Source organism: Pyrus communis, chromosome 9 (assembly GCF_963583255.1).
Source record: "Pyrus communis chromosome 9, drPyrComm1.1, whole genome shotgun sequence".
NCBI lineage: Eukaryota > Viridiplantae > Streptophyta > Magnoliopsida > Rosales > Rosaceae > Pyrus > Pyrus communis.
Window position 1 is genome coordinate 20,929,772 of NC_084811.1, and position 27,011 is coordinate 20,956,782.

At 34.4% G+C, this 27,011-nt stretch overlaps 2 protein-coding genes across 3 annotated transcripts; one reads left to right on the forward strand and one right to left on the reverse strand.

Moving 5' to 3' along the window:
- Positions 1-355: 355 nt before the first annotated feature.
- LOC137746218 (putative elongation factor TypA-like SVR3, chloroplastic) lies at positions 356-7,339 on the reverse strand. Its single transcript, XM_068486293.1, has 14 exons — positions 7,037-7,339; positions 6,674-6,783; positions 6,382-6,585; positions 6,120-6,296; positions 5,753-5,905; positions 4,882-4,971; positions 4,451-4,585; positions 4,251-4,367; positions 3,523-3,674; positions 3,360-3,444; positions 2,942-3,036; positions 2,052-2,217; positions 1,479-1,674; positions 356-776 (listed from the first exon to the last, which is right to left on the reverse strand). The coding sequence occupies exons 1-14, from the start codon at positions 7,275-7,277 to the stop codon at positions 640-642; spliced, it is 2,058 nt and encodes a 685-aa protein (XP_068342394.1). The 5' UTR covers positions 7,278-7,339; the 3' UTR covers positions 356-639.
- Positions 7,340-21,381: 14,042 nt separating this feature from the next.
- On the forward strand, positions 21,382-26,569 carry LOC137745779 (pentatricopeptide repeat-containing protein At2g33680-like). 2 transcript variants are annotated; one of them, XM_068485791.1, is made up of 3 exons: positions 21,382-21,642; positions 23,137-23,198; positions 23,879-26,569. In XM_068485791.1, the coding sequence occupies exons 1-3, from the start codon at positions 21,406-21,408 to the stop codon at positions 26,013-26,015; spliced, it is 2,436 nt and encodes an 811-aa protein (XP_068341892.1). In that variant the 5' UTR covers positions 21,382-21,405; the 3' UTR covers positions 26,016-26,569. The 2 variants fall into 2 exon arrangements, with proteins under 2 accessions (XP_068341892.1, XP_068341893.1); XM_068485792.1 differs by having other exon boundaries at positions 21,627-21,642; positions 23,137-23,228.
- Positions 26,570-27,011: the final 442 nt, after the last annotated feature.

A 27,011-nucleotide genomic window follows, 5' to 3' on the forward strand; every position in this document is an offset into this window, starting at 1 on the left:
AGCAAATACAGCCTCTCATCATGAATTCAGTCATCATCTTTCTCGTAATTTTACCAACTACAGGTAGTAACTTTTTCTCCAACCATTAGAAGTAAGGCAGTAACACTTTTCATGAACCAAAATTTGAGGAAAACCAGCCCTTAGACCTTAGTTCTAGTCTTCTAGACCATAAGAATAAACATAACAGCTTCACTATATTATGTGTGTGTGTGTGTCTATATATGTATATAGGGCAAGTGAGTGACAAAACGTACCTGTTAAGCAACTGACGACAGGCCTGAGCTCAAACAAGCAGCAGTTAAATTCACAAAATAATATACGCTTTGCTAACATTTCCTTTCCATTAGCTGAAATATTGAGTTCTTCAATAAAATAAAAACTCCGACAGTTCCAGTCTCCGTTACAACTCAAAATCAGAAATCATCATTTCAATTTGTCTTTCACATCACCATTGAACATCTTTGAGTAATACAACTTTGGTTCTCATTCTTCTATATACAACCAATTAATATTGCAAAACTTTGCTTACTCTTTCTCCTTCATGTCTAAACATTATATCGCGGCTTACTCAAACGAGTTATCCAATGAGCTTTGCCAGCATAATCATTGGTTCAAATCATATATATTTACGAAAACTGACTACCTGTTTGATTTCTTTGAAAACTTTGGGTTCTTGCACATTCGGATACTTGCGGGAGTGACCTCCACCAATTCATCCTCTTGAATATACTCAATGCAGTCATCCAGACTGTAGTCCAATGGGGTGTCAAGAATCACTGCACAGAGAGATGGGAGAATCAAGATTATTAAATGCCATGAACTGAGGCTTGCTTCTGCAGATGTACAAACTCAAGAAAATCAAATTGCTTATCGAAAGTTTAGAAGAAAACACGAGAACCCAACCATTTTTATAACCAATCAATGCCTAGGCAGATTATTGACGTGGGAAATTGGAGGGACCTTTCAGAAATTATTAGTATAATAAAAGGCCTACTGCATTGGTTCTGCCAAATATTAAGCATGACACCATTAAACTTAAGAAACATCAAATATCCCGTTCTCCTCATAAATATAAGGATAATTTTGTTCTGGAAATAAAATAAAATAAAAAAAGAAAAGTGGACATTTAAAACATGTAGAGCAAAATCAAGGCTATCATGATAAAAATTCAATCTATTTGGGTTGCTCCATGTGGAATACTATGTTTATTGGGTCTCCCTAAAAGTACCATTAACAATGGGATAAATAGCTAACAAAGAAACAACTTGGTTAGACATAATTGAAATGTTAGGAAAAAGTTTAGTTTTTATTAATTACTCAGCATTGTTGCCTCAAAACAGCTAAACCTCACCGATATTATATTTTTGGCCAACATATCAAAGCTTAATAAATGTGAACTTAACAATATCAGAAGGGAGTTAACTCTTTCATGCAAATAGACAGGAAATAAAATAACAGGTACCATAGTTGCTTCTCACCTGTTTGTTCTTTGTTGGAACGGATATTTGTTGCAGCCTTCTTCTTACACACATTAAGGGACAAGTCCCCAGGCCGCTGATGGATGCCAACTATCTGACCTTTATAAACTTCCACCCCGGGACCAATAAACAACTGCCCCCTCTCCTGTGAGCTAGAAATGGCGTAAGATGTACTCGTTCCACCCTCAAAGGCAACCTAAAAATCAATTTGTCACAATTCAGTTTAGTTATCCTGACACAGGGAAGACGGACATACAAGTCACAAAAATGATCTTCATTTGGATGACTGCAATGCTTGAACTTGAGTATTCACTTTAATGAAAAGTTAGGTTAAAATCATTGTCACAAATATGATCTTCATTTGGATGACTGCAATGCTTGAACTTGAGTATTCACTTTAGTGAAAAGTTAGGTTAAAATCATCTCAACCTTAGATGTGCAAAAGTGTGACAATTGATAATAGCAACTGTTCTAGTAAGTACAATAACTGACAATGGCAAAAGGCTTTCAGCCTTTCACCACCACCAAGACTTGCAAAGTTAAACATCAAAATAATGATATATTGGAAGTTACCAGTGAACCCTGATCCCGGGTACTCATATCACCAGCCCAAGGTCCATAGCTATCAAATACTGTGTTGAGAATCGCAGTGCCACGAGAAGCTGTTAAAATTGCATTTCGTAAACCAAGAAGGCCACGAGTTGGAATTTTATATTTGAGGAAGGTTGTGCCTTCAGACCTAGTGCATGCATAAAGTCCATACAGATAATCAGATCATATGTTGCTTTCACCAAGCGGAAAATTCAAGTAATAACTGTCTTTGGCCATAATCAGAAAACAAAGGAAGGAGAGCACTCTGACCCTCCAAGGTACCCACTGCGGGGGAAAGGGGCCATTGTTGAACAGGATGACAATTAAGTATTAGTTTACTAAGTTCTTTCGGTTACATAGTCTAATCATTTCAAAATCAGACATGTGCATAGTACTAGTTAAAGAGAGCACTACATAGAAAATGCATCTGCACCAGTTCAGGATAAGAGACTGACAAGCAAGTGTGGTAGAGAAAACACAGTATATATCTAATGGAAGAACAATGTTTCTCACAAGATCTTCATTATGGACTGGATGTTCAGGTACAAACTGCAAGGTCAACTAATGTGCATTACATATATAGGGGAAAATATGAGGGTGCATGGATATTGCACCTTCACAAACATATGCATGAAATTCTTGATTGGCAACTGAATTTTACGTAATTACCGTATATTTACAAAAAATATTATCTTTTACAGTGTGCAAACTTTGGTTGCACCCTAACCACTGCTAGAGTTATAAAGAAAATTATGCTCTAAATATTATCATGTGCTCACTCATTGCCTCTGATTCTACTTTATGCATTTACGTTGAATTTAAAAAAGATGAGAAGTTAAAGATGAACATAGAAGCATGAAATGTTTACACACCCAACTCCTTGCATATCAAACATCTGCCCCCGCCTTTTGCCAAGAAGCTCAACAACAGGGCCCATGTGTTCTTCTGGCACCTCCACAGTGGCGATCTGCAAGCAATCCACATGACATAAATGACTGATATCAGATGAGTGGTCCCATGATTCCTAACTTGTAGGGGATATTTCACTTAAGAAAATTTATTTGGCAATATCGTTACTTTATTTGTAATTTTGAACGAACCTTGCACCATAGTTGTTAAGAACAAAGCAATGCATTTATTATTATTTTTAACTAGTATGACAATGTGCCCTATTTTGATTCCCATTCTTTCAAAATGGAATATAAATATTGGTCTTCAACAGTGACAGTAAGTATTTCTAACATTTGCCCATTTCGTACGCATAAGAAACAATAAAGTTCCGACACTCACCTCATATGGTTCCAGCAATTTGTCATTCACCCTTTTGTTAATAACTTTGGGAGGTCCCACCATGAATTCATATCCTTCTCTTCGCCTGAATTAAATAACCATTTAAAATTGTGCATATAGAATTAATAAGATTGTAGAATAACAACTAAACAACTATACTCACATGTTCTCAATCAATATGGTAATATGTAAAGTACCCCGTCCACTAACAATGAAGGTATCTGCTGTTTCGCCATCTTCAACCTTCATAGCCAAGTTACGCTCAAGCTCACGAGAAAGGCGATCTCGTAAGTTCCTACTGGTAACATACTTTCCCTGAAAAGGACGAAATAAATTTCCAATCATTGTCACACAAGACAAAGATCACTTGATCACCGTATTTTGTGCCAGAACTAATTACCAGAGGGACATTAAAAAAATATATGAACCATTGACCAGGCAGAATCTTAAGTTGTCAGATATATTGCAGGCTATGTTGCTAGATGTCAATCAAGGACCACTGATTAGGGGGACTCACTTTAATCTACAGTGACAATTCTAACATCATACTATGCAAAAATGTGGCAATTGAACATTACCCATTTTGACCAAAAACGAAAAACATTACCCTATATATATGTTAATACAAAATCATCTCCATTACTCATTCATGCATTATTAAAGTGCAGATTCCAATCTCGAATGTCCTCATATCTTCTGCTCCATTCACCGACAGGGTAAATACTTTAGGATGTGGAATGACTGTTTAGGAGTCGGATTTTACACAGATTGTTCAATATTCTGGCTTGTTCATAACTTCAAACATTTACCCTAAGGAAATCTTAAGGAATTGATTAAAGTTATCATGGTATGAGACAGTAAAAAATAGTAGAAACTATTTTATAGGCATACCTCACGTCCAACAAACGGTGAAGTGTTAATGGCAAAAGCCATTTTCACTGTTGGTTCCTCAACCCTAATGGCAGGTAATGGTGTACCAGAGATCTTACAAGCAATTGTCTCGCCAATCTGAGCAGATTAAAAAATATTAAATAAACCATGAAATAACTCTCAAGTTTATAAAAATGTGATAGCATCAACAAAGTTATCACCTGAATATCATTGATTCCACAAACAGCACATATATCACCAGCCTCCACACTTTCTGCAGGAACCCTACTAAATTTTTCATACACAAAAAGCTCACTAACTCTTGCAACTCGACATGCATCTTCTGTGGTGCATACCTATAAAATACACCTTATCTAGAAGTTTAGAAAACTTGTTTCTTTTCCTGTGTTGAAGAAAATGCATTAAGATGAACTTTATGCATTCCTTTTGTTTTTGAAAATGAACTTCAATCATGAGAAAAGAATACCATCTTAAAAATTCAGATTAAACATGTAAATATACTACTGATAAGGGTTAAATATTAACAGCGATAATCAGATATCATGAAAATAATACCCTGAGCGATTTAATTTGGAAAAAGAAAAGGCTAGAATGTAACATTGACCATGTTCCAGTTTTGGTTCAAACTCACCTTCACCTCCATCCCTTTCTTCAGAACCCCAGCATGCAAACGTCCAATAGCTATTCGTCCTTTATGTTCATCATACTCGATGTTTGTAACCTGCAATGTTTTGATTAAAATTAAATACAGAATAACCTATAGATGCCTAAGTTGAATAAAAAGAAAACTCGAGAAATAAACAGCATAAAGTAAAAGCAAATGCAGCTAAGTTCCACAGGAGCAAGTTAAAGCTATACAAGTATTATGGTATTATGGTGACAAACAAAAACTTGTGTAGCACAGTTCAGTTTGTCTTCCCTAACCACTCTAACAAATTGCATTAATATGGACCAGAAATTTTGTAATTCATAACAGTCAAATATAGCCATTAACTTTCTTCATTTTCCTGAAATGTGGTAAAAAGTCGTCTTGTTCTGAAAGCACATCAAAAACTTGATAGGTAATTTAGGAAACTCACTCTTCCAGAGTTATGCAAGCAGCAGCTCATATTGCCTTGGATCATTTACAAATATTAACACGTGTTATGGAAGCAAGAACAACAACAACAGCAACAACAACAAAGCCTTTTCCCACTAAGTGGGGTCGGCTTTATGGAAGCAAGAACAATTAATATAAATTTCTTGTTCTTCATCTTCCACTTATTAATTTCAAACAGTCAAGATGTTAAAGAGTCTGAGCCTCCTTTGACTCTTCTCCTATACTAAAAAAGAAGGATATTCCATACAGGTCTTTACATCAAAAGCCTTGTAACCTAATTATATTGATCAGCCTTTCTTGATAGAAAAATAGTTTCTTGATCCAGATTTTACAGTCACGATTAGTAGTAAATATCTATAAAATAGAAGGAGAAAGAACAATGAAATTATCAAAAAGTACTGACAAGCATTTGAAGTGCACCATCTTTGTCAATAGCAGGTCCAGGGATGCATCTCATTATGGCCTCGAAAAGTGGTCCAAGATCATCTGCCAAATTATCAGCTGACAACCCAGCTTTTCCTTTAATCCCACTAGCATATATTGCCTGGAAATCACACTGCAAGCAAAAAGATGAGATTAGACTTCTTAGCTTTCCCAATCTGATCAAGATTCAATCATTCAAAACATGTTTAAAAGGAAATTTCTGGCTATTATTCAACAATAACCACAAACTAGTTCCTAGTATTCCAATATACCATTCCAACGCGCCCCAAATACATTGTTTCAGTTTGAGAAACAAATTACGATCCAAAGGACAATTAATTTGTTACCTGTTCATCAGTCGCATTTAGTTCAATGAATAGTTCAAAAGTGGAATTGATGACAAAATCTGGACGAGCTGAAGGCCTGTCAATCTTATTAACAACGACAACAACTGCATGACCAAATTCTAGAGCCTTCTTCAAAACAAATCTTGTCTGTGGCATCGGCCCCTCAACAGAATCTACCTAAAAACAAAAAGCAAGCAAACTGCTGATTTCAAAAGCACCAGAAGGATTACAAGCCAAAGCAACAGAAGGTGCAAAAGAGTACCACTAAAAGAATCCCTTCCACCATATTGAGGATGCGTTCGACTTCGCCTCCAAAGTCAGAATGTCCAGGAGTATCAATTATATTAATCTTTGAGTCTTTATAAGTAATAGAGGTATTTTTGCTTAGTATAGTAATTCCCCTTTCACGCTCTAGATCATTCGAGTCCATTATCCTTTCCTGTACAAATTGGTTATCACGAAATACCTGCACAAAAGTCCCTAACAATGTCATTAAGAAATACGAAACCTAAAAAAATATAGCATGAAGAATTTTCGTGAGATTTATACTCTACCTTTGATTGCCTCAACATTGCATCAACCAAAGTTGTTTTTCCGTGGTCGACATGCGCTACAATTGCTATGTTCCTTATGTCAGTTCTCCTCATCAACTTACTCCTCCTCTCTGAGACAAGAACCAAGTTTCCAATCAGACTAACCTTGCCCACCATCCCCAATCAACACACACACACACATCAATCAATCAATCAATCAAGAAAGCAACCACTTATCTACGACTATTCGAAGATAAATTCTGAGACCAATTTGCTCTAAATACGAAATTACGTAAGAATTGGTGCAGTAAATAGGAAAATATCGAACAGAGGCATGGAAATGAAAGATTTCAAGAGAAGAAGAAGAAGAAGAAGAGAAAGTACCTGTTTCAATGGCGGCGGCTTCGGTGGCTTCAGAGACAGAGCATTTGATTGGCGGGTGAGCGGAGAAGCGTTTCGGGTTCCGGGAGCGGAGTTTGAGTGTGGTGGTTTTGGCGGTTGAGGAAGAAGGTAAGGTGAAGCCGAAGAGTTGCTTGGCGACTGGAAGAGGAGAGGAAACGCTGGTGCTTCTAGGGTTTGGGATGGAGAAGGAGGAGCTGTGGAAGCTGCAGGTTGCCATCTCCATGGCTCTGACTCTGTGCTCGCAGCGGCTCAGCCTCAGGGAGAGAGATAAAGAGGAGATTTGGCGAGTGAGGCTGCTATTGGAACTTCCAAAGCAAAACAAATAAAAGTTGCGGGAGGACTCCACATCCTCGTTGAGTGGGACCCGGAGAAGGTGGGTCCTTTATCGTCTTTAGTTAATTTGGGTCCCATCCGTTTTTCGCTTTTTTTTTTTTTTTTTTTATTGAGAAAAATATGACAACATTTCACCGCCCATGTAACATTTAGAATTAATAATATAGGGATATGTAGATAAAAATTTATATATTTTCATTAGAATAAGATGTCACGATGCCAGTGAACATGTACTATATGAGTAATTCTCTCAAGATATGTAGTAATTGGATAGCAAATGCATCTCTACCAGGCGTATCAAAAATATTAGCAAGTTGAAGAAAGGAAAATGATTTTAACACATCATTTCTCACCTCACACACTGTGTAGTTTTGTAGCTTTTATACTGAACAATTAAAGTAATCAATGGTAAAAAATTAATAGGGAATATGTACAAAGTAAAAGATGGTGCGTTAAAATGACTATTCAAATATATAAGGTGAATTAGAGCATTCCCAATAAGAGGCTTTATATCGGGCTAGAAAAGTGGTGGATATAGCCTAATTTAAAGCTCGGAGGAATCTTTGGGGCTCTAAAATAATTTTTCCCAATAAGGGGCTATATATCATCTGGCTCTATATGGGGTGTTATATATATATGTATTATTTATGTAGTAATTTGATTACACGGTAACTTTATTTTTGTTTTAACTTTTCTTAACTTGATTTTTGAACGTGTTATCTTAAATTTTAATTTATGAACTTTTTAACGTAAAAAAATTTAATTTCTGACAAAGTTAGATTTCATCACTTATGCACTGTTGTAGGCTATCTTAAGTCTCATCCGTTGGTTTGTTTCTATGAAATCAAACAAGATAAGATTTCATTTTATAACAACACCATTGGATTTGATTATCTTATCTCAATCTTATCCGTTGGTTTATTTCTCTGTTTAATACATTCTCAGAAATCAAACAAGATTTTCATTTCATAACAACTATTGGATTGCATTATCTTATCACAATTTAATAATGTTATTTGTTTATATTTTCAGTTTAGGTTTCTAAACCACCAATGTTAAATTTCATTACTTTTTTTATGAATTTTTCAATCTAGAAAATTAAATACAAACCACTACATTTTTTCCTAATCAATCGCACAAAAAATAGTCGTGGTTTGTATATGTTTTCTTAAGCAAACGAACGGTTGAAAATGAACTTAAAATCCTAAACGGTTAAAAAATAAACCCTTAAAATCATATTTTGAAAATAAAAATGAGGCTCACCCATTTCTAAGTGAAAAAAAATAAATAAATAAAAAAAAATAAAACCAAGATTAGGCCCCCAATTTGGTGTGGGTCCCCTACTTTTTAAGGCTAGATGTAGCCTAACTTTTTGTTATTCAAATATTGAAGTTACTAGCCCATGTGATGGATGTATTCCCATTTTTCGGCCCATTGAGGATGAAATTTTCGTTAGAGCTATAAATGTGGTAACCTCAAGGATAAAACTCCATTGGGATGCTCTTACTACTTTTCAATTTAGCAAATTAAACCCTATAATATATTTTAATTAAAATATTGTTTATTAAATAGCTGGAAGATAAAATTTGGGCCGCCAAAATAAGATAAACTTAAAAAAATGAAAAATAAAATTTAAAGAGTGGGTTAGAGTGACATATTTTGAAGGGTGGTGATTTTCACAATTCCTATTTTACCTCTCATGAACTATTTTAATTGTTTTAGATTATTGAGGGTGTGTGTGAAATAAAACAAGATGTATGAAATATCACCATCTTATATATTATTACATGATTAACTATTAAATAACTGAAAGACTATGTATGAAGTAAAATGCAACTTGTGAAAACCACCACATTTTTTTAAAGCAGCATAAAAGTGTAACATTGGTCAGCAAAAGACACCTTTATAGAAAAATATTGCTGACTCCTTTGAAAATGCATGTTAGTCATTTTTACAAATTCAGTAATAATATTAAAAACAAGAAGTCATTCTCCACTTAAAATACGTAAAAATACAAGGGTATTTCTAATGAGAGACTTTAGCCCAAAAAAATCTCCATAATGCATATATTTGGTTGGACTAAATTTAAGTTTGGAATGTTTTGGACTCAAATATTATACTTGTGACAACTTGGACCAAAAAAAATTGTGGGCCTAAATTGAAGAAATTTAGTCTATATGAAGATCAGTAAATAAAAGATGTGACATGCACACTCACCAAAGCAAAGTTGTATTGCCCTGATTTAATTCTAGATTTTATTTTTTATGGTTACAATAATCTAATGGCTTAGGGTGCATTTCAACATTTTGTAATAGTTTCGAACTCTTTCACTTCTCTTATATATTATAAATTAAAAACAAATACACATTGAACTAAAAGTTATTCAATAACCGATATTTAAATCCAGCAAACAAAATAATAATATTAATTAATTCAAATATTATCCAACCTTTATCTCAAGCTCTGTGTTTAATAATCTACGAAAAAAATTGAATTTGTTCATCTTTCTTACTAAAGTTCTTCAATTATTTCCATTATTCTTTCAAGGCTTTTTTTATTAGCACCCTACTATGCAATGATAATTTTGATCTTATTAGATATAAATAAAAATATTTAAATACATCCTGAATCATTTTTAATGTATTATTTATCTTTTTCAACTATCAAAACCCCTCTTACCCTCCATTGTTAACAAAACCTTAACCAATGAAACTACAAACATGTTGATTGGGAAAAATATTTTTTGACAAATGGAACACGAAATCAATGTTTCGGAAGCTTGGCATGAGGTAAGACTTCATATTTTTCATTGTTTAGGGATTTCATCGACATCGATAATTATTTAAGCCTTCTCTTTCTCTTCTTGGATTTTGCCTCTTCGTTATCCAATACACCGCTACTTTCGTAGATTAGTTCATCCAAATTGGCAGAGTAATGATTCAAGAATCAAACTATTTGCAAACAAAATGAAAGCACTGAATAGTTTCATGAATTTGCAAATTGCATTTGCTAGCTATAATTCAAGAATCAAAATTGCAGCTACTGTGTAATTAAATCTACCACAGCTGTAAAGTTCAACTTGATCACCATATTACTTTGCATGAATCTAAAATAGCACAATTCAATCATTTGAAGGTTTGAGTTTAAGTTCAATCATTTGGCTCTTAAACATTTTCCCCTAAAACACCACCATGCTTAATTAATGAGCTCTGGAATTGTTCAGTATATATTTTGCAAAAAAATGCTTAGGAAGAGAATGAACCACAATCCACAAGAATGCAAATTATAGATACATGCAAAAATCTCTTATTTGAATTGTGAGGAAGTTTCGACTCACTTGAAAGGCGTATTCATTCATTGATCTCCATAATTTCTCAAAATAATACAATTGTGTATCAATTATTACCCTAAAAGTAATTAACCATGAAATATTATGATGAGAATATGGGAGGGTATTATAGGAAAGTAAAGGGGTGTATTAAGATAATTTTTATTTGAAAAAACAAGTGTAGGGTGTATTAAGTATGTGGGATTTATTTAATAATATGTGGGATGCTAATATAATAAATCTTCTTTCAGTTTAATTCAAATGGTAACAAAACCCAAAGATGAGACAAATAGCAAACATAGTGACAATGATTGTTACTGATAAAGTTGAACCTACATAAAAATATGTAAGTCAATAATATTATGATATGAGACGTGGATGAGTTATAACTTTTTAAAACATCTTCTAAATTTTTAGAGATCAATAACAACAACATTTGCAATTGTTATATTGTGGAAATCTTGATTATAATCCTTGAAAGAATGAGTAGAATAGTATTTTATCAAAAGTTTGCCAAAGTTGACATAATTCATATGAAATTTAGTTAGTTATTTTTCTAATCTACATTTCAACTGTTGTATTAATCTAAAACATATTATTTAGGTAGATTATATTTTGCATTTTTAGATTTGTGTTGAATTGCAACTTTATACAACCTTTTAAAAATATTTTAATCTCGTACATTTACTTAATATTTCATTTTAAGTCATACAATTATCGGTCAATATGTTAACTTGGCAGTTAAGTAATGACGTGTCAATCGCTGAGCTTACATTTTGTTAATTTGGAAGTCCAAATTTGTGCCTCTGTGCTTTTACGTATTTGATTAGACATAGAATACTCAACTTCAAAGGGTGGAAGGCCAAGACTAATATCATGCATAACAATGGAGGTTATAACAGTAATTTTATTATTGCACACATGTACTTTATTCTGCTACACAACCCCTTCTTTATTTTTTTTGGTCAATAACCCCTTCCTCTATATATTAATTTACATCACAATTCTTTTCAAAAAACAAACAAACTTACATATGTTTCTTCATGCATAAGGCACAACAATTGATTATGTTTTCAAGGGGTTTGCATGCATGAAGAAAGTTGAAGTCTAATTGTAAAATCAATCAATAATTTGGAGGTGAAGTTCATTCTCGACTATTCGTCTATATAAAAAAAAATCCTATTTCCTATCACCGACATTTTTTTTTACTAAGATAAAACATCAAGAAGTCGATGAGCTAGCAAAATGTGATGCATATGCAATTTTTGAGTCTATATAATGTCCGTCTCTGTAAAACTATAAAAATGGAATAATCACTTACACCAAATTCATATATGTATAGCTCAAACATCCCATAGAACACCCATAGCTAATGCACTCTCCTTATATAGTACAAGAAACTAAAGCATGGCCCTTAAAAAAATGATCTTAATTATTATCCTACTCTTTATCATCACTTTCATCTCATTTCTTTCATGTTACAACAATTTACATGATAACTAACTCAACAGCTAAATTTGATTTTCAAGTGTATTATTCGTACTTCAACAAAATCAACATGATAAAATCAATTGGTAGTATGAGCATGACCTTGATCATCGAACGTGGCAAAGCCTTAATATACATATATATATATACAAATTGATTGAAACTTCAATGTTGGTGGTTGAAAAAATGGAGAAGTTGGGGTCCTTTAATCCCTTAAAACCAAATTTTCTTTGATTACTAGGAGGTGTAAACTTCACCTATATAGCTTAAAGCCTAGACTTGGAATGAGTCCTTTTAGAGTTTTAGTGTTTGAACTGCTTCATATCCCTTACATTCAGATTTTTTTTTTTTGTGATGAAAATTGCAATTATATATATTTTATCAAAAGTTGCATTTCTCTCACCACTCTCCCTCGCAATGCTCACCAAAAGTGTTTTTAGTGTTAAAACAAATGTGTTTTCATAGGTAGACAATCATAACCTAAATATCCTATGTGGTACATCCGGGACTTCACTGTTGTGCATTTAATCAATATACATAGCTAGAGCATGGAGCTCGAGTTAAGAGTATGCTACATACCAAAGGGTTTAGGACCAGTGGTACTGATACTTGAATCCCCTTGTGTCCCCTTCATATAATTCTTATTTATTTATTTATTTATTTATTTTTGTGTTTAGTTTAGGACCAAATTTGGATACACACACACTCACAAATTCATTGAAAATTCAATATTATGGTTAAAAAGATGGAGAGATTGAGGACCCTTAATGCCATAATTATAACCAAGCTTTATTTGATTTGTAGGAAGTATAAACTGCACCGAGCTTAAAGACTTGACTTAGAGTTCCGGTACATAAGGTGGTATATCACGTATTTCTATACAAGTAGTGAGATTCTTTTGTTAAAAAATTAATAACATAAAAAATTAAAAATTTCACCACTTATATAATAACATGTGGTGTATCGCTTATGTTACGGGCAGAAGTAAAAATTTCTCGACCTATAGTGAGTTCATTTGGAGTTTAAGTGTTTAAACTACCTCATATCCCTTTTAATCAGATTTTATGCTCTAGATATTGCAATTATATATTTTATTGCATTTCTCCACCACCCTTCCTCGTGATGCTCACCAGAAATGTTTTTACTGTTAAAACATATAAGTTTTCATATGTCATAACCTAAATATTCTAAGTGGGATAACTTATTACTCTTTTGCAACATAATAAATTTGAAGCACTATTTTAACTTATTGGATTTGGATCCCACCCAGATCCTCTTGTGATGATCCTTACATTCTTTCTGTTTATTGTATATCGTGCAGTTAGAAATCATTTTGAGTTTTGGTTTAAAATTAAACACAAGTAATATCTAATGATTTCTAGATGCACGATGTATAATGAATAGATAAGATGTGAGAAGAGTATCCTCACAAAGAGGATTCAGAAAGGATCCTCATCCTTAACTACTCGAGAGGTTTTGATTGGGAGCTTAGTCATGCAATTGTTTTTATTTTTTATAGTTAACTAAACTTCTATAGTTTGATTGACTGGGCAGGGAAGGAATATGTTTTGAGTAATGGATCAATGGTAGGTACTTCTCTCTCTCTCTCTCTCTCTCTCTCTCTCTCTCTCTTTCTCTCTCTCTCTCTCTCTATATATATATATATAAACTATTTCCACCAGATATGAAGAGTTGAGGACATTATTTACTTCCCCGTTATAAATACGGAAAAAGAAAAGAAAAAAAAAATCAGAGAACCAACCTTGATTTGGGAAGAATAAATTGAAAATAAAATTGAACAAATACATAAATGCATTTTAAACATGCCAAACCCTTTAAGTTATTTTGGTTTAGTAGTGTTTCGTCCTCGTACATTAAAGATTATACATAACTTAAAAGAATTTGAAGACAGCTGGGTTCTTTAAACTTGCATTTATTTTTCTTTTCATAGACTTGCGATTATATATCATATTAGTTAGTTATCATCATTCAATATCTTCCTTGTACATGTTACATGAACATTAGAGCACACACGTAACACAGGAACCATCTCTGATAATGTCTTTTTTTCCTTCTCTTATCAAATTGAACCAAAACCGTTTGAAAACAAAAATCAGCTTTCGACCAAACAATCAAGTCAAATTTTTGTTTCAACAAAAACCTAAATCGTACAATCTCTCTCTTGGGGGACAACCAAGTCTCCCTCGACGAAACGAATCCCACTTATTGGATTAATGTATTTCCGAATCCAAAATTTTATCAGATACGATACTTGTATGATACTCATCGGACATGTACCATAGTTAATAAATACAAAATTGACAAGATGAATACACATATTCCATATTTAAAATAGGCGCATCTAGCTTTTAAGATATATTTACACTTTTGGAAAATAATGAGAGGATAAAAATTAATATGAGACATCTATAATTGAAAGTTGATTAATACAAAGGGTTTCCCTCTAATTATAACCTTGTGTACTACTCTTACTACTCTTACACTTGTTCTTCTAATGGATATAAAGCGGATTATATTTCCAACTTTTCTTCTCCAACCACTCAAATGTGCTTGAATTTGAAATGATGAATTATGTTTTTTTTTATTTGCCGCATCAATAGCATATTGTATCTTAATTTTTAGAGTTTTTTCATATTATCGTGTTGTATCATATCACCGTATCCATACTATGACTTCATAAGTTATCACATACTATAATTATATAACATTTCAACTACAATTGATATTGTTGAGGCGCCATTAAAATACGGCTTTTAGGATGAATTTTTGTTTTTTGTTTTTGTCAAACGATAGATTTATTAAATTAGATGTTAGATTAACCACCGACGAATTTGAACTCACACCGTCATGCAATGACTCAATTCTTTTTTACCTTTATGGTAAAGGGTCACTTGCCTTTTAGAATGAAATTTACAAGGTTAATCTTTTTTTATCATTCTTCCATTGCATAATGTTAAAATTACTTATTGATTGACTTGAAGCAGGAAAAGAGTTCTAATAAAATTGTTTCTATTAAAATAAAATAAAATAAAAAATATTGGATACATAAATTTATATAAAAAAAAATTAAACAAATCTAGAGGGATTTTTTGCCCCTTCTTTAATTTTGTCGACAAAAACTCAGAAACTTTGAAGTCAAAGGTTGTCGCTTTCCTCATCCTCTTCCCAACACCGTTCGCCTTTACTCCTCCATTATACCTCCAAGCCCTTACTCCTTCATTACACCTCGAAGTTGCTTTTTCTCGTACTTGTTTATTGATGATGAACCCTAATCTCAACTACCCTAAATGTGTGTTTGCCTAGAAAATGAATGCCTCCACCACCACCACCACCACCTTCAGATAGATAAAAATCAAAATATGGCTGCATTCTCCTTTCCATCCTACATTTCTGCCTCTACCTCCAACAACTCCAACAACAACACCCAGGTGTCCGCAAGATTCCCAAATGTTTCTCATCAACATTTGGCCTTCTTTTCCACTATCACTTCCTCATCATCATTAACCCTCAAATGCCTAGTACTCTTCCTACTTGCTCCCAGTAAATTAGAGTACTACTTAGTGGCTTCTTCATCACATTCTCCTTCTTTCTATGTAGTTTATTTCCTAGCTTCAACGTTATCTTCTCCAATGTGTCCTTGAAATTATTATTGGTGATCTCGTGGATCATGAAATCTAGGACCTATACCTCTTTTTCAATCCAGGCCCTCTCAATATCGTGATCCTTAAGATCCTCCATCACAATGACACTTTCCGCCATCACCTCTTCAACTACAAGTTTGTAGGTCTTCTTCTGCGACTTTCCAAGATGTTTGTACTTCAAAACTTTGATGCATGTTGCGAAGTACAAATGTCTTGGGAAGTTGTAGAAGAATGCCTACAAACTTGTAGTTGAAGAGCTGATGCTTGAAAATGTCGTCGTGATGGATAATCTTAAGAATCACAATGTTATGAAGGCCTGGATTAAAAAGGGGGCATGAGTTTTGAATTTCATGATCCACGAGACCATTAATGATAATTTCAATGACACACTAGAGAAGATAACCATGAAGCTAGGAAATAAACTACACAGAAAGAAGGAGAATATAATGAAGAATCCACAAAGTAGTACTCTAAAGAGAGAAAGAAAGAGTGATGATCGAAGAAGCACAAGTTATTAGTTAAGGGTATAGGTTGTCAAGGGTCAAACAAGAACTATAAGTTTACATTGTGTGTTTTAAATTATGTAACTTTGTTTTAAATTAATTCCTTCAAATGCATTAGGTTAGGTTGTTTTAAGGGTTTAGTTGTTCTCTACATTTAACTCTCCCGTTGTTAAGAAAGCGATCTATCTATGCATTTTCCTTTAACGTATCAGCTTTCATTAAGTTTTTCTTGAGAAATTTGGAAAATTAACCAAAATTTGGACCATGAATAGAATTTCAGGCAATTATTTTATTTTATTTTTTTTAAATAATTCTAACCAAAGTTTAACATAAAAGTACTTAAACACTGTTCCTGAAAATTGCTAAAGATATATTCTGCAACTTGTATTCCTTCGTCCTAATCGGCTTTCCCTGATGAGCTCCACCTCTCCACTCCCACTTTGTTAACAAGTTCATGATGAATCAAAGTAGAACAAAAAAATTACCCCAAAAACATGAGATGTCTAACATTGAGAACCGCTCACCACCAATCATATCTTAATTTACCAAATTATGTGATTGTAATTTTAATAATTTTGCTATTTGATGCCTTTGATTATATGCAATACAAAAGGTTGCATGGGTGGATTACAAGTTTCATTGTTGTGGTGCTTGTGGATTGGTGGGCCTTATGATTAGAGAAAAAATTGCCAGATGTTGATTGATAGTTGTTTTTTCAGCAAGCAACTAAAAATGAAAATCTTTAATGGAGATGCCATTTTTCCTGCGTACATTGAAATATGTTGTATTCTGCAGTGCGACCCTTGAGAGCAAGAATGATGATATCATCATCTTCAAAAACAACCCTACCTGCTCCAAGATGATCTCTTGCATCTTTAAACTTCTTTAGGTACTTAGAAATTGAATCAGACTAATGTTTATTGTTTTGAAGCTAAGTCTTTAATTGAAAGATACTTTCTTTAGTCACAAATGAGAACTATTACTACCTATGATACAAGACAATGTAGTTGATGACATAGTTGCAGTAATAAGCAGCATAATTGCACGATTGTGCAGTTTCCAAACTTGGTAGGCTTCTGTGTCCACTTGCCACATTTGAATCATTGACAAATCTTGATGGACATTTATTGGTACCATCCACAAATTCTAGGATCCCATGACCTTCAAGAAGTAATGTGATTTGAAAACACCATGTCAAGTAGTTGGTGCCATCCAATTTCACTGTAACAGATGTCGATACTGTTGAAATACGACTAGTAATTAGTGATTGAACAATTTGCAGCTACGCTGTTGTAACCATTGTCGTAGAAATAGAGAAATTTCTTCACTGCTGTGTTGTCAAACAGTTGATCTTCGTGATCAAGAACTCCAATTTTCTTGTGAATCAGATGATTGTACTTGTCTAATTTTATCTCAGAAGGTGTACAAACTAGAGGATTGAGAAGAGAAGAGAGAATTTTTCAATGAGATTGAGGAAGTGCCGGATCATTTATTGGCTCTGATACTATGTGAGAATTAAAGAAATGTAGAGTTATGCAGAAAAGAATGCACATAGAAATTAAAGAGAGAAAACTTGAGAGTTTTGTGAATTGTTCTTTCTTCATTAACAAGAATTGTTTTACAAAGAGTTATATACTAATCCACTACAAAGCTTACTAGTTAAGCTAATACAATGTGCTAGCACCATATGACAACAAACTACAATCCTAACTACCTTTATAACAACCATCTTCATCTAATGACAGATGGCACAATCTTAACCATTGTATTATTTTCACTTGGATCACCAGCTTTGATATCTTTACAGATGTCACTTCCCTTTGGAGTGCATTTGCTTAGTATTTAAGCTTATGAAAGCCAGTCAAAACATATTTGAAGTGCGAAGTACCATCGCATATGATCAATAACCTTCTCAAACAAATTTGTAAAAGTTTATGGCCTTGTCACTTCATGAGTGTTTGAAACCTGCTAATATCTTTTAAAAAACTCAAAGGAAAGAAGAATCCCGAGATCAAGATCATCGATGTAAAAATTGGTCGCCTTACATCGATGATGGATGAGTATGGGGCACTTGAAATGGTTATGCTCCAATCCAAGGCTCTAGAGATGCTGCTACTAATAATATGATAGTGATGTTGATTTTTCTTTGAGATATTTTATTTGAACCCATATAATCTCATTCTACACCAAAGTTAAATTTTAAATGTGAGATGCCTTTTTTAATCTATTACAAAATTACCATCAAGTACAAAATAAAATTAACAATATAATTAAAATTTACCTATAAACACACTAATTAATAAACCACTGAGGGCATGAGGATCCATTAAATTCAAAATCTGAAAAAAAAAAAAAAAAAAAAACAAATTGGCTTTAAGGAGCCTATCTTTCTTGACATCTTCATTGAATATAAATAAGGGGGCTATCTTTCTTGATACTTCAGTCTACTATGTACTTTCAACCTTCCTTCACTAGCCTAATCTTTTAGTACTAAAATTGTTGCTTCCTATTAAGGTTTAATCCTTTGAAGCAACCACATGGTGTTTACTGTGAACACCCACATCAACCGCTGTTTGCTGACCTCAAATATGTACTCTGTTGCCCATCAATCCCCATGGTTGGCAAAGAAGGATGACTGGAACAAGAGAACCTCTATAAGCAGAAGTGATAAAGGTCGAGTAAACATGTCATTTCACTCGACCAATTTTTGCTTCTTGTTTGTGACTTTTTTTTCTAGAAGCTATACTATTATTGAAAGGCTCTTTTTCTTCTAGAACCTCTACTAGATTAACTTGATGGTGAGCTAATCATCTTATTAGATTAATGTATGGATTCACCAGCTACTTAAAGAGCATTATGTCTTTTGGTAATAGGGAACATGAATTGTGCGGGCAATCACAATGGATATATTCATGGAAATGCCTCTCAACAACAATTGCTATCCAAATGAATTCATGACACCCCTAATACTAGCTTAAGCATTTGGGCATAATAAACATTACAAACCAGACAAAAGAACCCATTTTATATATTTTCTGTATTTATATAATTATTATTACTATTGTGTGCTTGTATTCATAAAATGATTTTGAGTTATGTAATTCATCAAGGAGAGTAATTATTGTGGCAATGGCTAAGTTTGAATAAATCTTGTTTATGAAGCGGCAATGAGGTAAGAACAATGGGAATCCAATTTAAAACCCAACTCGATTTCCATTGTATGAGATAAGCACAAAAGGACTGCAACATATGATTTAATTACTTCATCTAATCTTTTCTGATCACATACCTTCCCAATTCCAGATTGCTTGTTTGATCAATTCATCAAACACGACTCCAAATATGTATTGACATTATACTCTGATAAATGAAATAAACATCATTCATTTGGCTGCTCTCTTTTATGCTTTGAATGAGTTGGAGAAGGTTTTGGTCTGTAGATAAATTTACATATTGAATTGGGTTTGTGAGGACAATTTAGGTAATAAATTTAGGTTTAAAGAAATATTGATAATTTCATTAAAAATAATATGGGTGTAAAGAGTAAGTTGGGTGTAGAAAGAGGTTACATGAGTTCAAATAAAATTTCACTCTTGCTTTTTTATTACGTAAACGAGTCATTAAATTGAACAAGTAGCCATATTTAATTGGTTTCTATGTGTACATGTTCAATGGAAGCCATTGACGAATAGGATTTTCTCACCTCTAGTTCTGCCTTTCCTTTCACACTTTCTACTTTGCGTTTGTCTCTTTATAAATAAAGCAACACAAATTGTTAACGTGATCCAGTCGTGACCGTTCAAATACGAAAGGAGTGAATGTGAAATAAAAAGGGTGAGAGTTCATGTACAGCCATTGGGGTTATATGGCATGTTTTCCAAAGGGGAATGGAATGGTGGGAATCGGAATTGCACATATCCCCAAACATTCCAGCGTTTACCCAACCATCAGGAGTGGTCAAAATAATCGTGGGACCCGCATAAAATTAGGAATTCAACTCCTGAAATAGCCGGAGTCCGATTCTTAAGTGGAATGAGGTATTTGAATTCCTGGAAATGGTCTCCATCAGGAATCCAAATTTTATACCGGTAATACCCTCAAACTCCAAAGATGAGAAGAGTGTGAGTGTATGCAGCCCTTACGATTATGATAGCTGGCCATAGGTGCTGCCTTCAAGCCCTTACTTGACAAGGCTCGCATTTCTGATGAAGACCAAAGAAAAGGGAAGATCGTGGTCTCGCAATCAGGGGTGGGTTGACATCAGAGAAAGATGGGGACAAGAGAGAGATGCCCGGGGAATTTTAGAAAATGGTGGGTTGGTAAAGAAAGATGGGGAAGATAGGGGAAAAGATAGAGAGGTGCCTGGGAAATTTAGAAATGGATGGGTCAGCACGACATCAAAGAGATGGGGGAGAGAGAGAGAGGATATGAAGATTTATTTTATGTTGGTAACTGGTAACGACCAATAAAAGAATAAAAGTTACTAGAACATAAAAAAATAGTTATTCTCTCTACTGAAAAATGAAAAAAATATTAGTTTTTTCTAAAAATAATTAGATATAAAATAAATTAGTTACAATAGGAGTATGTTAGTAATCACATTAATTTTCATTTCGATTTATGTGAATTATTAAACAGTTTATATAAATCAATATCATTCATACTTCGATTTTAACCAATTTTAGTAAACGTATATAACAGAAATTTGATTATGATTCCACTTCATTCAAATTCTTTATCATTTCAATTCCTCTCAATCTAATTAGGGATAGTAAATGAGCCCATAAATTGGGAAATAGATTATCTCTGAATTTCTCTCTCCAAAGCCATTAAATCAAGTGATTCAGGCTCTTAAAATTTAATTTAATAGTTAAAAAAAAGGTTAATAAAAACTTTTAAAAATTATAATAATTTTTGATCGTAAGATCAAATTTCAAAGATATATCACTTGATTTGATTTGATGGCTTAGAGGAAAGAGATTTCCATAAATTGAATGGAGAAAGGTTGAACACTATAATATCCAGTGAGTGAGAGCCATGGAGATGGCAACCTGCAGCTTCCACAGCTCCTCCTCCATCATCCCGAACACTAGAAGCACTAGCATTTCCTCTTCTCTTCCAGTCGCCAAGCAACTCTACGCCTTCACCTTACCTTCTTCCTCAACCGCCAAAATCACCACATTCTCCGCTCCCCGAAACCCTTCTCCACTCACCCGCCAGTCAAATGCTCCGTCTCCGAAGCCACTGAAGCCGCCGCCACCGCCACCGCAGCAGGTACTTCCGCTTCTTCATCTTCTCTTGCAATCTTTCATTTCTATGTCTCTGTTCGTTCATTTCCTATTTACTGCATCAATTTCATACTTAGAGCAAATTGGTTTCACAATTTATCTCCGAAATAGTCTCGTAGCTATAGAGGTTGTTTTCGTGCTTGATTTTGTAGATTTTGTGTGTGTGTGTGTGTGTGTTGGTTGGGAATGGTTGGTAAGGTTAGTCTAATTGGGAAATGGGTTCTTGTCTTAGAGAGGAGTAAGTTGATGAGGAGAAGTAACATAAGGAACATACCTGGACCTGCTATTGACAAGGATGGTGTAAACACTTCACCGATTGTCGGGCGTGAGGTCTGTGTTCGCCCTCTAATTCGCCATGGGCCCTGCGGGAGACATTCCAAGCCGAACAGTATGCTTATGTAGTAATTTCTATAGATGTTTACTGTCTCAGATTATGATAACTTTCCCAATTCCTTAGTTTTCCCTTGGAGTATATGTATGAACAAGCCAAAGTCTAAAGAGGTGAAACTGTCTAGGATATTCGGAAAAATGATCTGAATTTTGTAAAGTACTGAGTCTTTTATTACGGGATTTCTTTCAATGAAAGTCAAGAGGATGACATGTAGCTCAGCCCTCATGGCAGTCATTGGTCCAACCTCTTCGCTTGTTAGATCTCTCTTTTCATGGATCTTTTTAAAAAATCAACAAATTTGAAATCACTTCAACCTAACTATGATTAAATAAATAATGAACACAGTCTATCTGTGAAGAACTGAAATATAGATGATGATAATTCAAATACCAAGCAATTTTCAACTTTTTGTTTCCAGGGATTATTCTTAGATGGGAGTCTAAAGTTTAGATAGTTCAGATACCCAGACCATTTTGCAATTTGGCACCAACGATGCACCCTTTTAGTTTCAGAAAGGATCCCTATTCAGAGGGGCCTTTATAACCATATGAGGTGATTGTGTTGAACTTTTATTGTTTCTGATGTTTAGGAAGACAGTGAAGGGTAGAAATAATTACTGTCACCGGTTGAAGACCAATACGTCTGCTCCATTTTGAACGATTGGAATCCAAATAAGCACATTGTCATATTACTTAAAAATAATAATAATGCAGTGCTTAATTCATAAAAACTGTGATGCCGTGGTTTGTACAAATTTACAAATATAGAGACGGTATTGCCAAATACTTTTTTCTTTTCTTGAACGATTGGAATCCAAATAAGCACATTGTCATATTACTTAAAAATAATAATAATGCAGTGCTTAATTCATAAAAACTGTGATGCCGTGGTTTGTACAAATTTACAAATATAGAGACGGTATTGCCAAATACTTTCTTTTCTTTTCTTTAGGAAAATATCAATTTTACAAATATAGAAACGGTATTGCCAAATACTTACTTTTCTTTTCTTGAGGCAAATATCGTTATGAGTTACAGATCATACCACTCGTCTGATATCAGTCATTTCTGTCATTTGGATTGCTTGCAGATCGCCGCTGTGGAGGTGCCAGAAGAACATATGGGCTCTGTTGTTGAACTTACTGGCAAAAGGTGGGGCTGATTTGATATGCAAGGAGTGGGGTGTGTAGAAATTTTCCTGCTTTTATTTTCATCTTTAACTAATCATCTTTTAATAAATTCAATGTAAATGCATAAAGTTGAATCATAAGTGATAAGCTAGTAGACTCAGAAGTGATACTAGCATGATAATATTTACAGCATACTTTTCTTTAAAAAGCTATCAGTTGTTATGATGCAACATAAGTTTGCACAATGTAATACATAGATTTATATATAAATATAACCGTAAATGTTTAAACATCATTTGCCAATCTATAACTATACGCATCTGCTTGTGCAGGTGAAATTTCTCTGCACACTCACATATCCTACATACATAATGCACATTAATTGACCTGCACTTGAACATCCAGACCATAATATTTCTGTACCACAATTGCTTGTCCCGTTGCTCTCTTATATAATAATATGCACATGTCTGGCTGTGAAATGATTAGGAGTATGAAACTCAAAAGAACATTGATAAGTTAATGTTTAGTTTTTATTTGTTCAACAATTTGTCCTTCCCCACATGGGTGGTGGGTACCATGGAGGTGTTATACATACTCTCATTTGTTTGTCTGATTATGGCCAAAGACAGTTATTACTCGAATTTTCTGCTTAGTAATGCATCATTTTTATCTGATTATTTCAACTTATATATGCACTAGGCTGGAAGGCACAACCTTCTTCAAACAACGAGAATACACACTTCTCTTCAATGACTGGCTTCTGCTCCTCCAACTCTCAATTGGGTCCAAAATCCTCATTCTGGGTCAGGCAATTCATGCATTTTTACTCAAATGTGGCTGCCAGAATGACACATTTCAGGGCAACAATCTTGTCAACTTGTACTCGAAATTCAAAAGACTGGATGATGCACATCACCTTTTCGATGAAATGCCTGTTAGAAACACAATCACTTGGACTTCTCTCATGAAGGGTTATTCTGACATTGGTGACCTTGAATCTGTCTTCCACGTTGCACATGATATGTTTTGCAGCAACGAGAAGTTTAACGAGCATACGTGCTCGGTGATTTTGGAGGCGTGTAGTTCACTTGAAGACAGGAGAAGTGGGGAACAGGTTCATGGTTTCGTTGTAAAAAGTGGGCTTCAGGAGAATGTTGTTGTGGCCACTTCTTTGGTTTGTATGTACTCTAAAAGTGGCTTCTTGGGTGATGCAGAGAAATTGTTCAATGACATGGATTACAAAGATGTTCAGTGTTTAAATTATATGATTTTAGAATATGGGAAGGCGGGCTGTGGAGAGAAAGCAATTGGGGTCTTTGTATATCTTCTGAGTTCTGGCTTAGAGCCAAATGATTATACTTTTACCAATCTGATTAGTGCATGCGATGGAGATGTGGGTGTGGATGAATGCTTGCAATTACATGGGCTTGCTGTCAAGTATGGTATTGTGGGTGAAACTTCTGTTGGAAATGCAGTAATAACCATGTACGGAAAGCATGGGATGGTTGAAGAAGCCGAGGCAATGTTTTATTTACTGGATGAGAGAAACTTAATTTCTTGGACCGCACTTTTGTCAATGTATGTAAAAAATGGACGTGGGGATATGGCCCTCGATGCTTTCTTAAAAATACTCGATCGAGGTATTTGTGTTGATTCTAGCTGTTTATCTACCGTGATTGATGCCTGTTCAGAGTGCAGAAATCTGGAATTGGGATGTCAGATCCATGCATTTTGCATAAAGCTTGATTTTTACTCTTGTGTCAACGTTGGGACTGCGTTGATTGACATATACGCTAAATGTGGGAGCCTTCAATCTGCAAGACAGGTTTTTGATGGCCTTTCAGGTAAAAACACCGCTTCATTTAATGCAGTACTTGTTGGATTCATGGAACAACGTAGAGATGTTGAAGAGGATTCCATGGTCTTATTTAGTCGGTTGAGGTCATCTGGTGTAAATCCAGATTTCATAACGTATTCACGACTCCTTAGTGTAGCAGCTGAAGAAGCTTGCTTAGAAAGGGGGAAGAGTCTCCATGCTTGCACTATTAAAGCTGGATTTGAAGCCAATTCCACTGTATCTAATGCTGTAATTACCATGTATGCCAAATGTGGTAGCATTGAAGAAGCTTATCAAATGTTCAATGGTATGAATAATCGTGATTGCATATCGTGGAATGCCATAATTTCTGCACATGCCCTTCATGGAGAAGGCAACAAAGCACTTTCACTTTTTGAATCAATGAAGGGAGATGGGTTTGCCCCTGATGAGCTCACGCTATTGGCTACTCTTCAAGCTTGCAGTTACAATGGACTATGGGAAACTGGGTTACGCTTATTCAACGAAATGGAGCCAAAATATGGAACTAAGTCAGGAATTGAGCACTTTGCATGCATGGTGGATCTTCTGGGTCGGTCTGGGAATTTTTCAGAAGCCATCAATTTCATCCACAGAAGTCCATTTCCAGATTCACCTATGCTTTGGAGAACTTTAGTGAATGTGTGCATGATAAGTGGGAATTTGAATTATGGCATGTTAGCCTCAAAACATTTGCTTGACTTGCAACCTGAGGACGCTGGGTCTTACGTACTTGTTTCAAATATGTATGCTCGAGGAGGAATGTTTGATGAGGCTGCAAAGATTCGAACCATTATGAATGACTTGAAAATGAACAAAGAAGCAGGATGCAGCTGGATTGACGTTGGTAATAAATTTCATTATTTTGTTGCAAGTGATATGGGCCATCCAAAAAGTGCTGAAATTTATGCAGAACTCAAATCTATTGAAGGTTTTAATAAACAAATGAGTGATGATAGATGTGATCTCCATCTGATTTGAGATCTGATATCTGCGTCGAAACAATCAGCGTCTTCTTCCTTTGAGATTTGCTGCAAGTACAATTTGTACAATTCATTGCACATGTAGCCCATGGAACTTGATCACTTCTCTTACATGGAGATGTCAATCGAGATGAAGAGTATCAGTCAAGGAGCTTTTGTTTCAGTAAGTGGTCCTCTTTTTTCTTGAAACTTGTTTTCTGTTTTACAACTTTAGAATTAGATTAGTAAGAGAAGACAAGCTGACATATGGATATATCATTCACTTGATTGTAAAAGTTTGACATTGTGATGGAATTATGTAAATAAACACACAAGTTTGTCTTACAGTTGGATGGAACTCCTATTTTTTCCTGTAAATGCCACCTGAATTCAATTAGAGATTCCGGTGTGTAGCAATCTTCAGGACTCATTAAAGAAGTAAATCTGTTTGTTTACCTGTGCTAGACTTTGGTCTTTTCGTACTTTGTTGTTTGTATGTGATAAAAATCTCTAATTCAAAGTCTGAAAGTTCGAACTTTGTAATCAATAAAATGATCAAAATGGGAAGAGCTGTGTGAGAGATATTATCTGCTTTAACGCAAACTACACAAATAGGAAGTAGCATCTATCTTGCCTATTTAGCCAAAACTAAAAGTTAGAACCTTAAACTCCCCATCATAAACATGAAAGAAGTCTGGGCGATATCCATTGTTCGAATTTGAAGGGAAAGATCTTTCCTGTTTGCGTTTTTGTACTAAACAAATAAGACCTTATTTGTAGCAACTGTTTAGGTGACAATATGTCCGATATTGGTGATATATAATTTTCGAAGTTCCAAAACTGTGGACATTGCCACCACATTGGGGAATACCAAATGGTCCAAGTTACGTTGTCACGGACTGAAGACAAAATGCTTTCTACTGTTAAAATCTTTTCTTTTGCTTTTGAAACTGGTGTTGCATTTTATTAACGGAACTGCTTTCATGCTTGTAAAGTAAGTCGTAATTCCGGGCAC

Excerpts from the sequence above, each read along its gene's own strand:
- LOC137745779 (XM_068485791.1), top strand. The coding sequence starts at position 21,406 with ATGGAGATGGCAACCTGCAGCTTCCACAGCTCCTCCTCCATCATCCCG. Across the intron at positions 21,643-23,136 it reads CGCCACCGCCACCGCAGCAG|ATCGCCGCTGTGGAGGTGCC; the intron begins GTACTTCCGCTT and ends GATTGCTTGCAG. Across the intron at positions 23,199-23,878 it reads GTTGAACTTACTGGCAAAAG|GCTGGAAGGCACAACCTTCT; the intron begins GTGGGGCTGATT and ends TATATGCACTAG.
- LOC137746218 (XM_068486293.1), bottom strand. The coding sequence starts at position 7,277 with ATGGAGATGGCAACCTGCAGCTTCCACAGCTCCTCCTTCTCCATCCCA. Across the intron at positions 3,675-4,250 it reads CACCGTTTGTTGGACGTGAG|GGAAAGTATGTTACCAGTAG; the intron begins GTATGCCTATAA and ends CGTCCTTTTCAG. Across the intron at positions 1,675-2,051 it reads CCCGGGATCAGGGTTCACTG|GTTGCCTTTGAGGGTGGAAC; the intron begins GTAACTTCCAAT and ends ATTGATTTTTAG.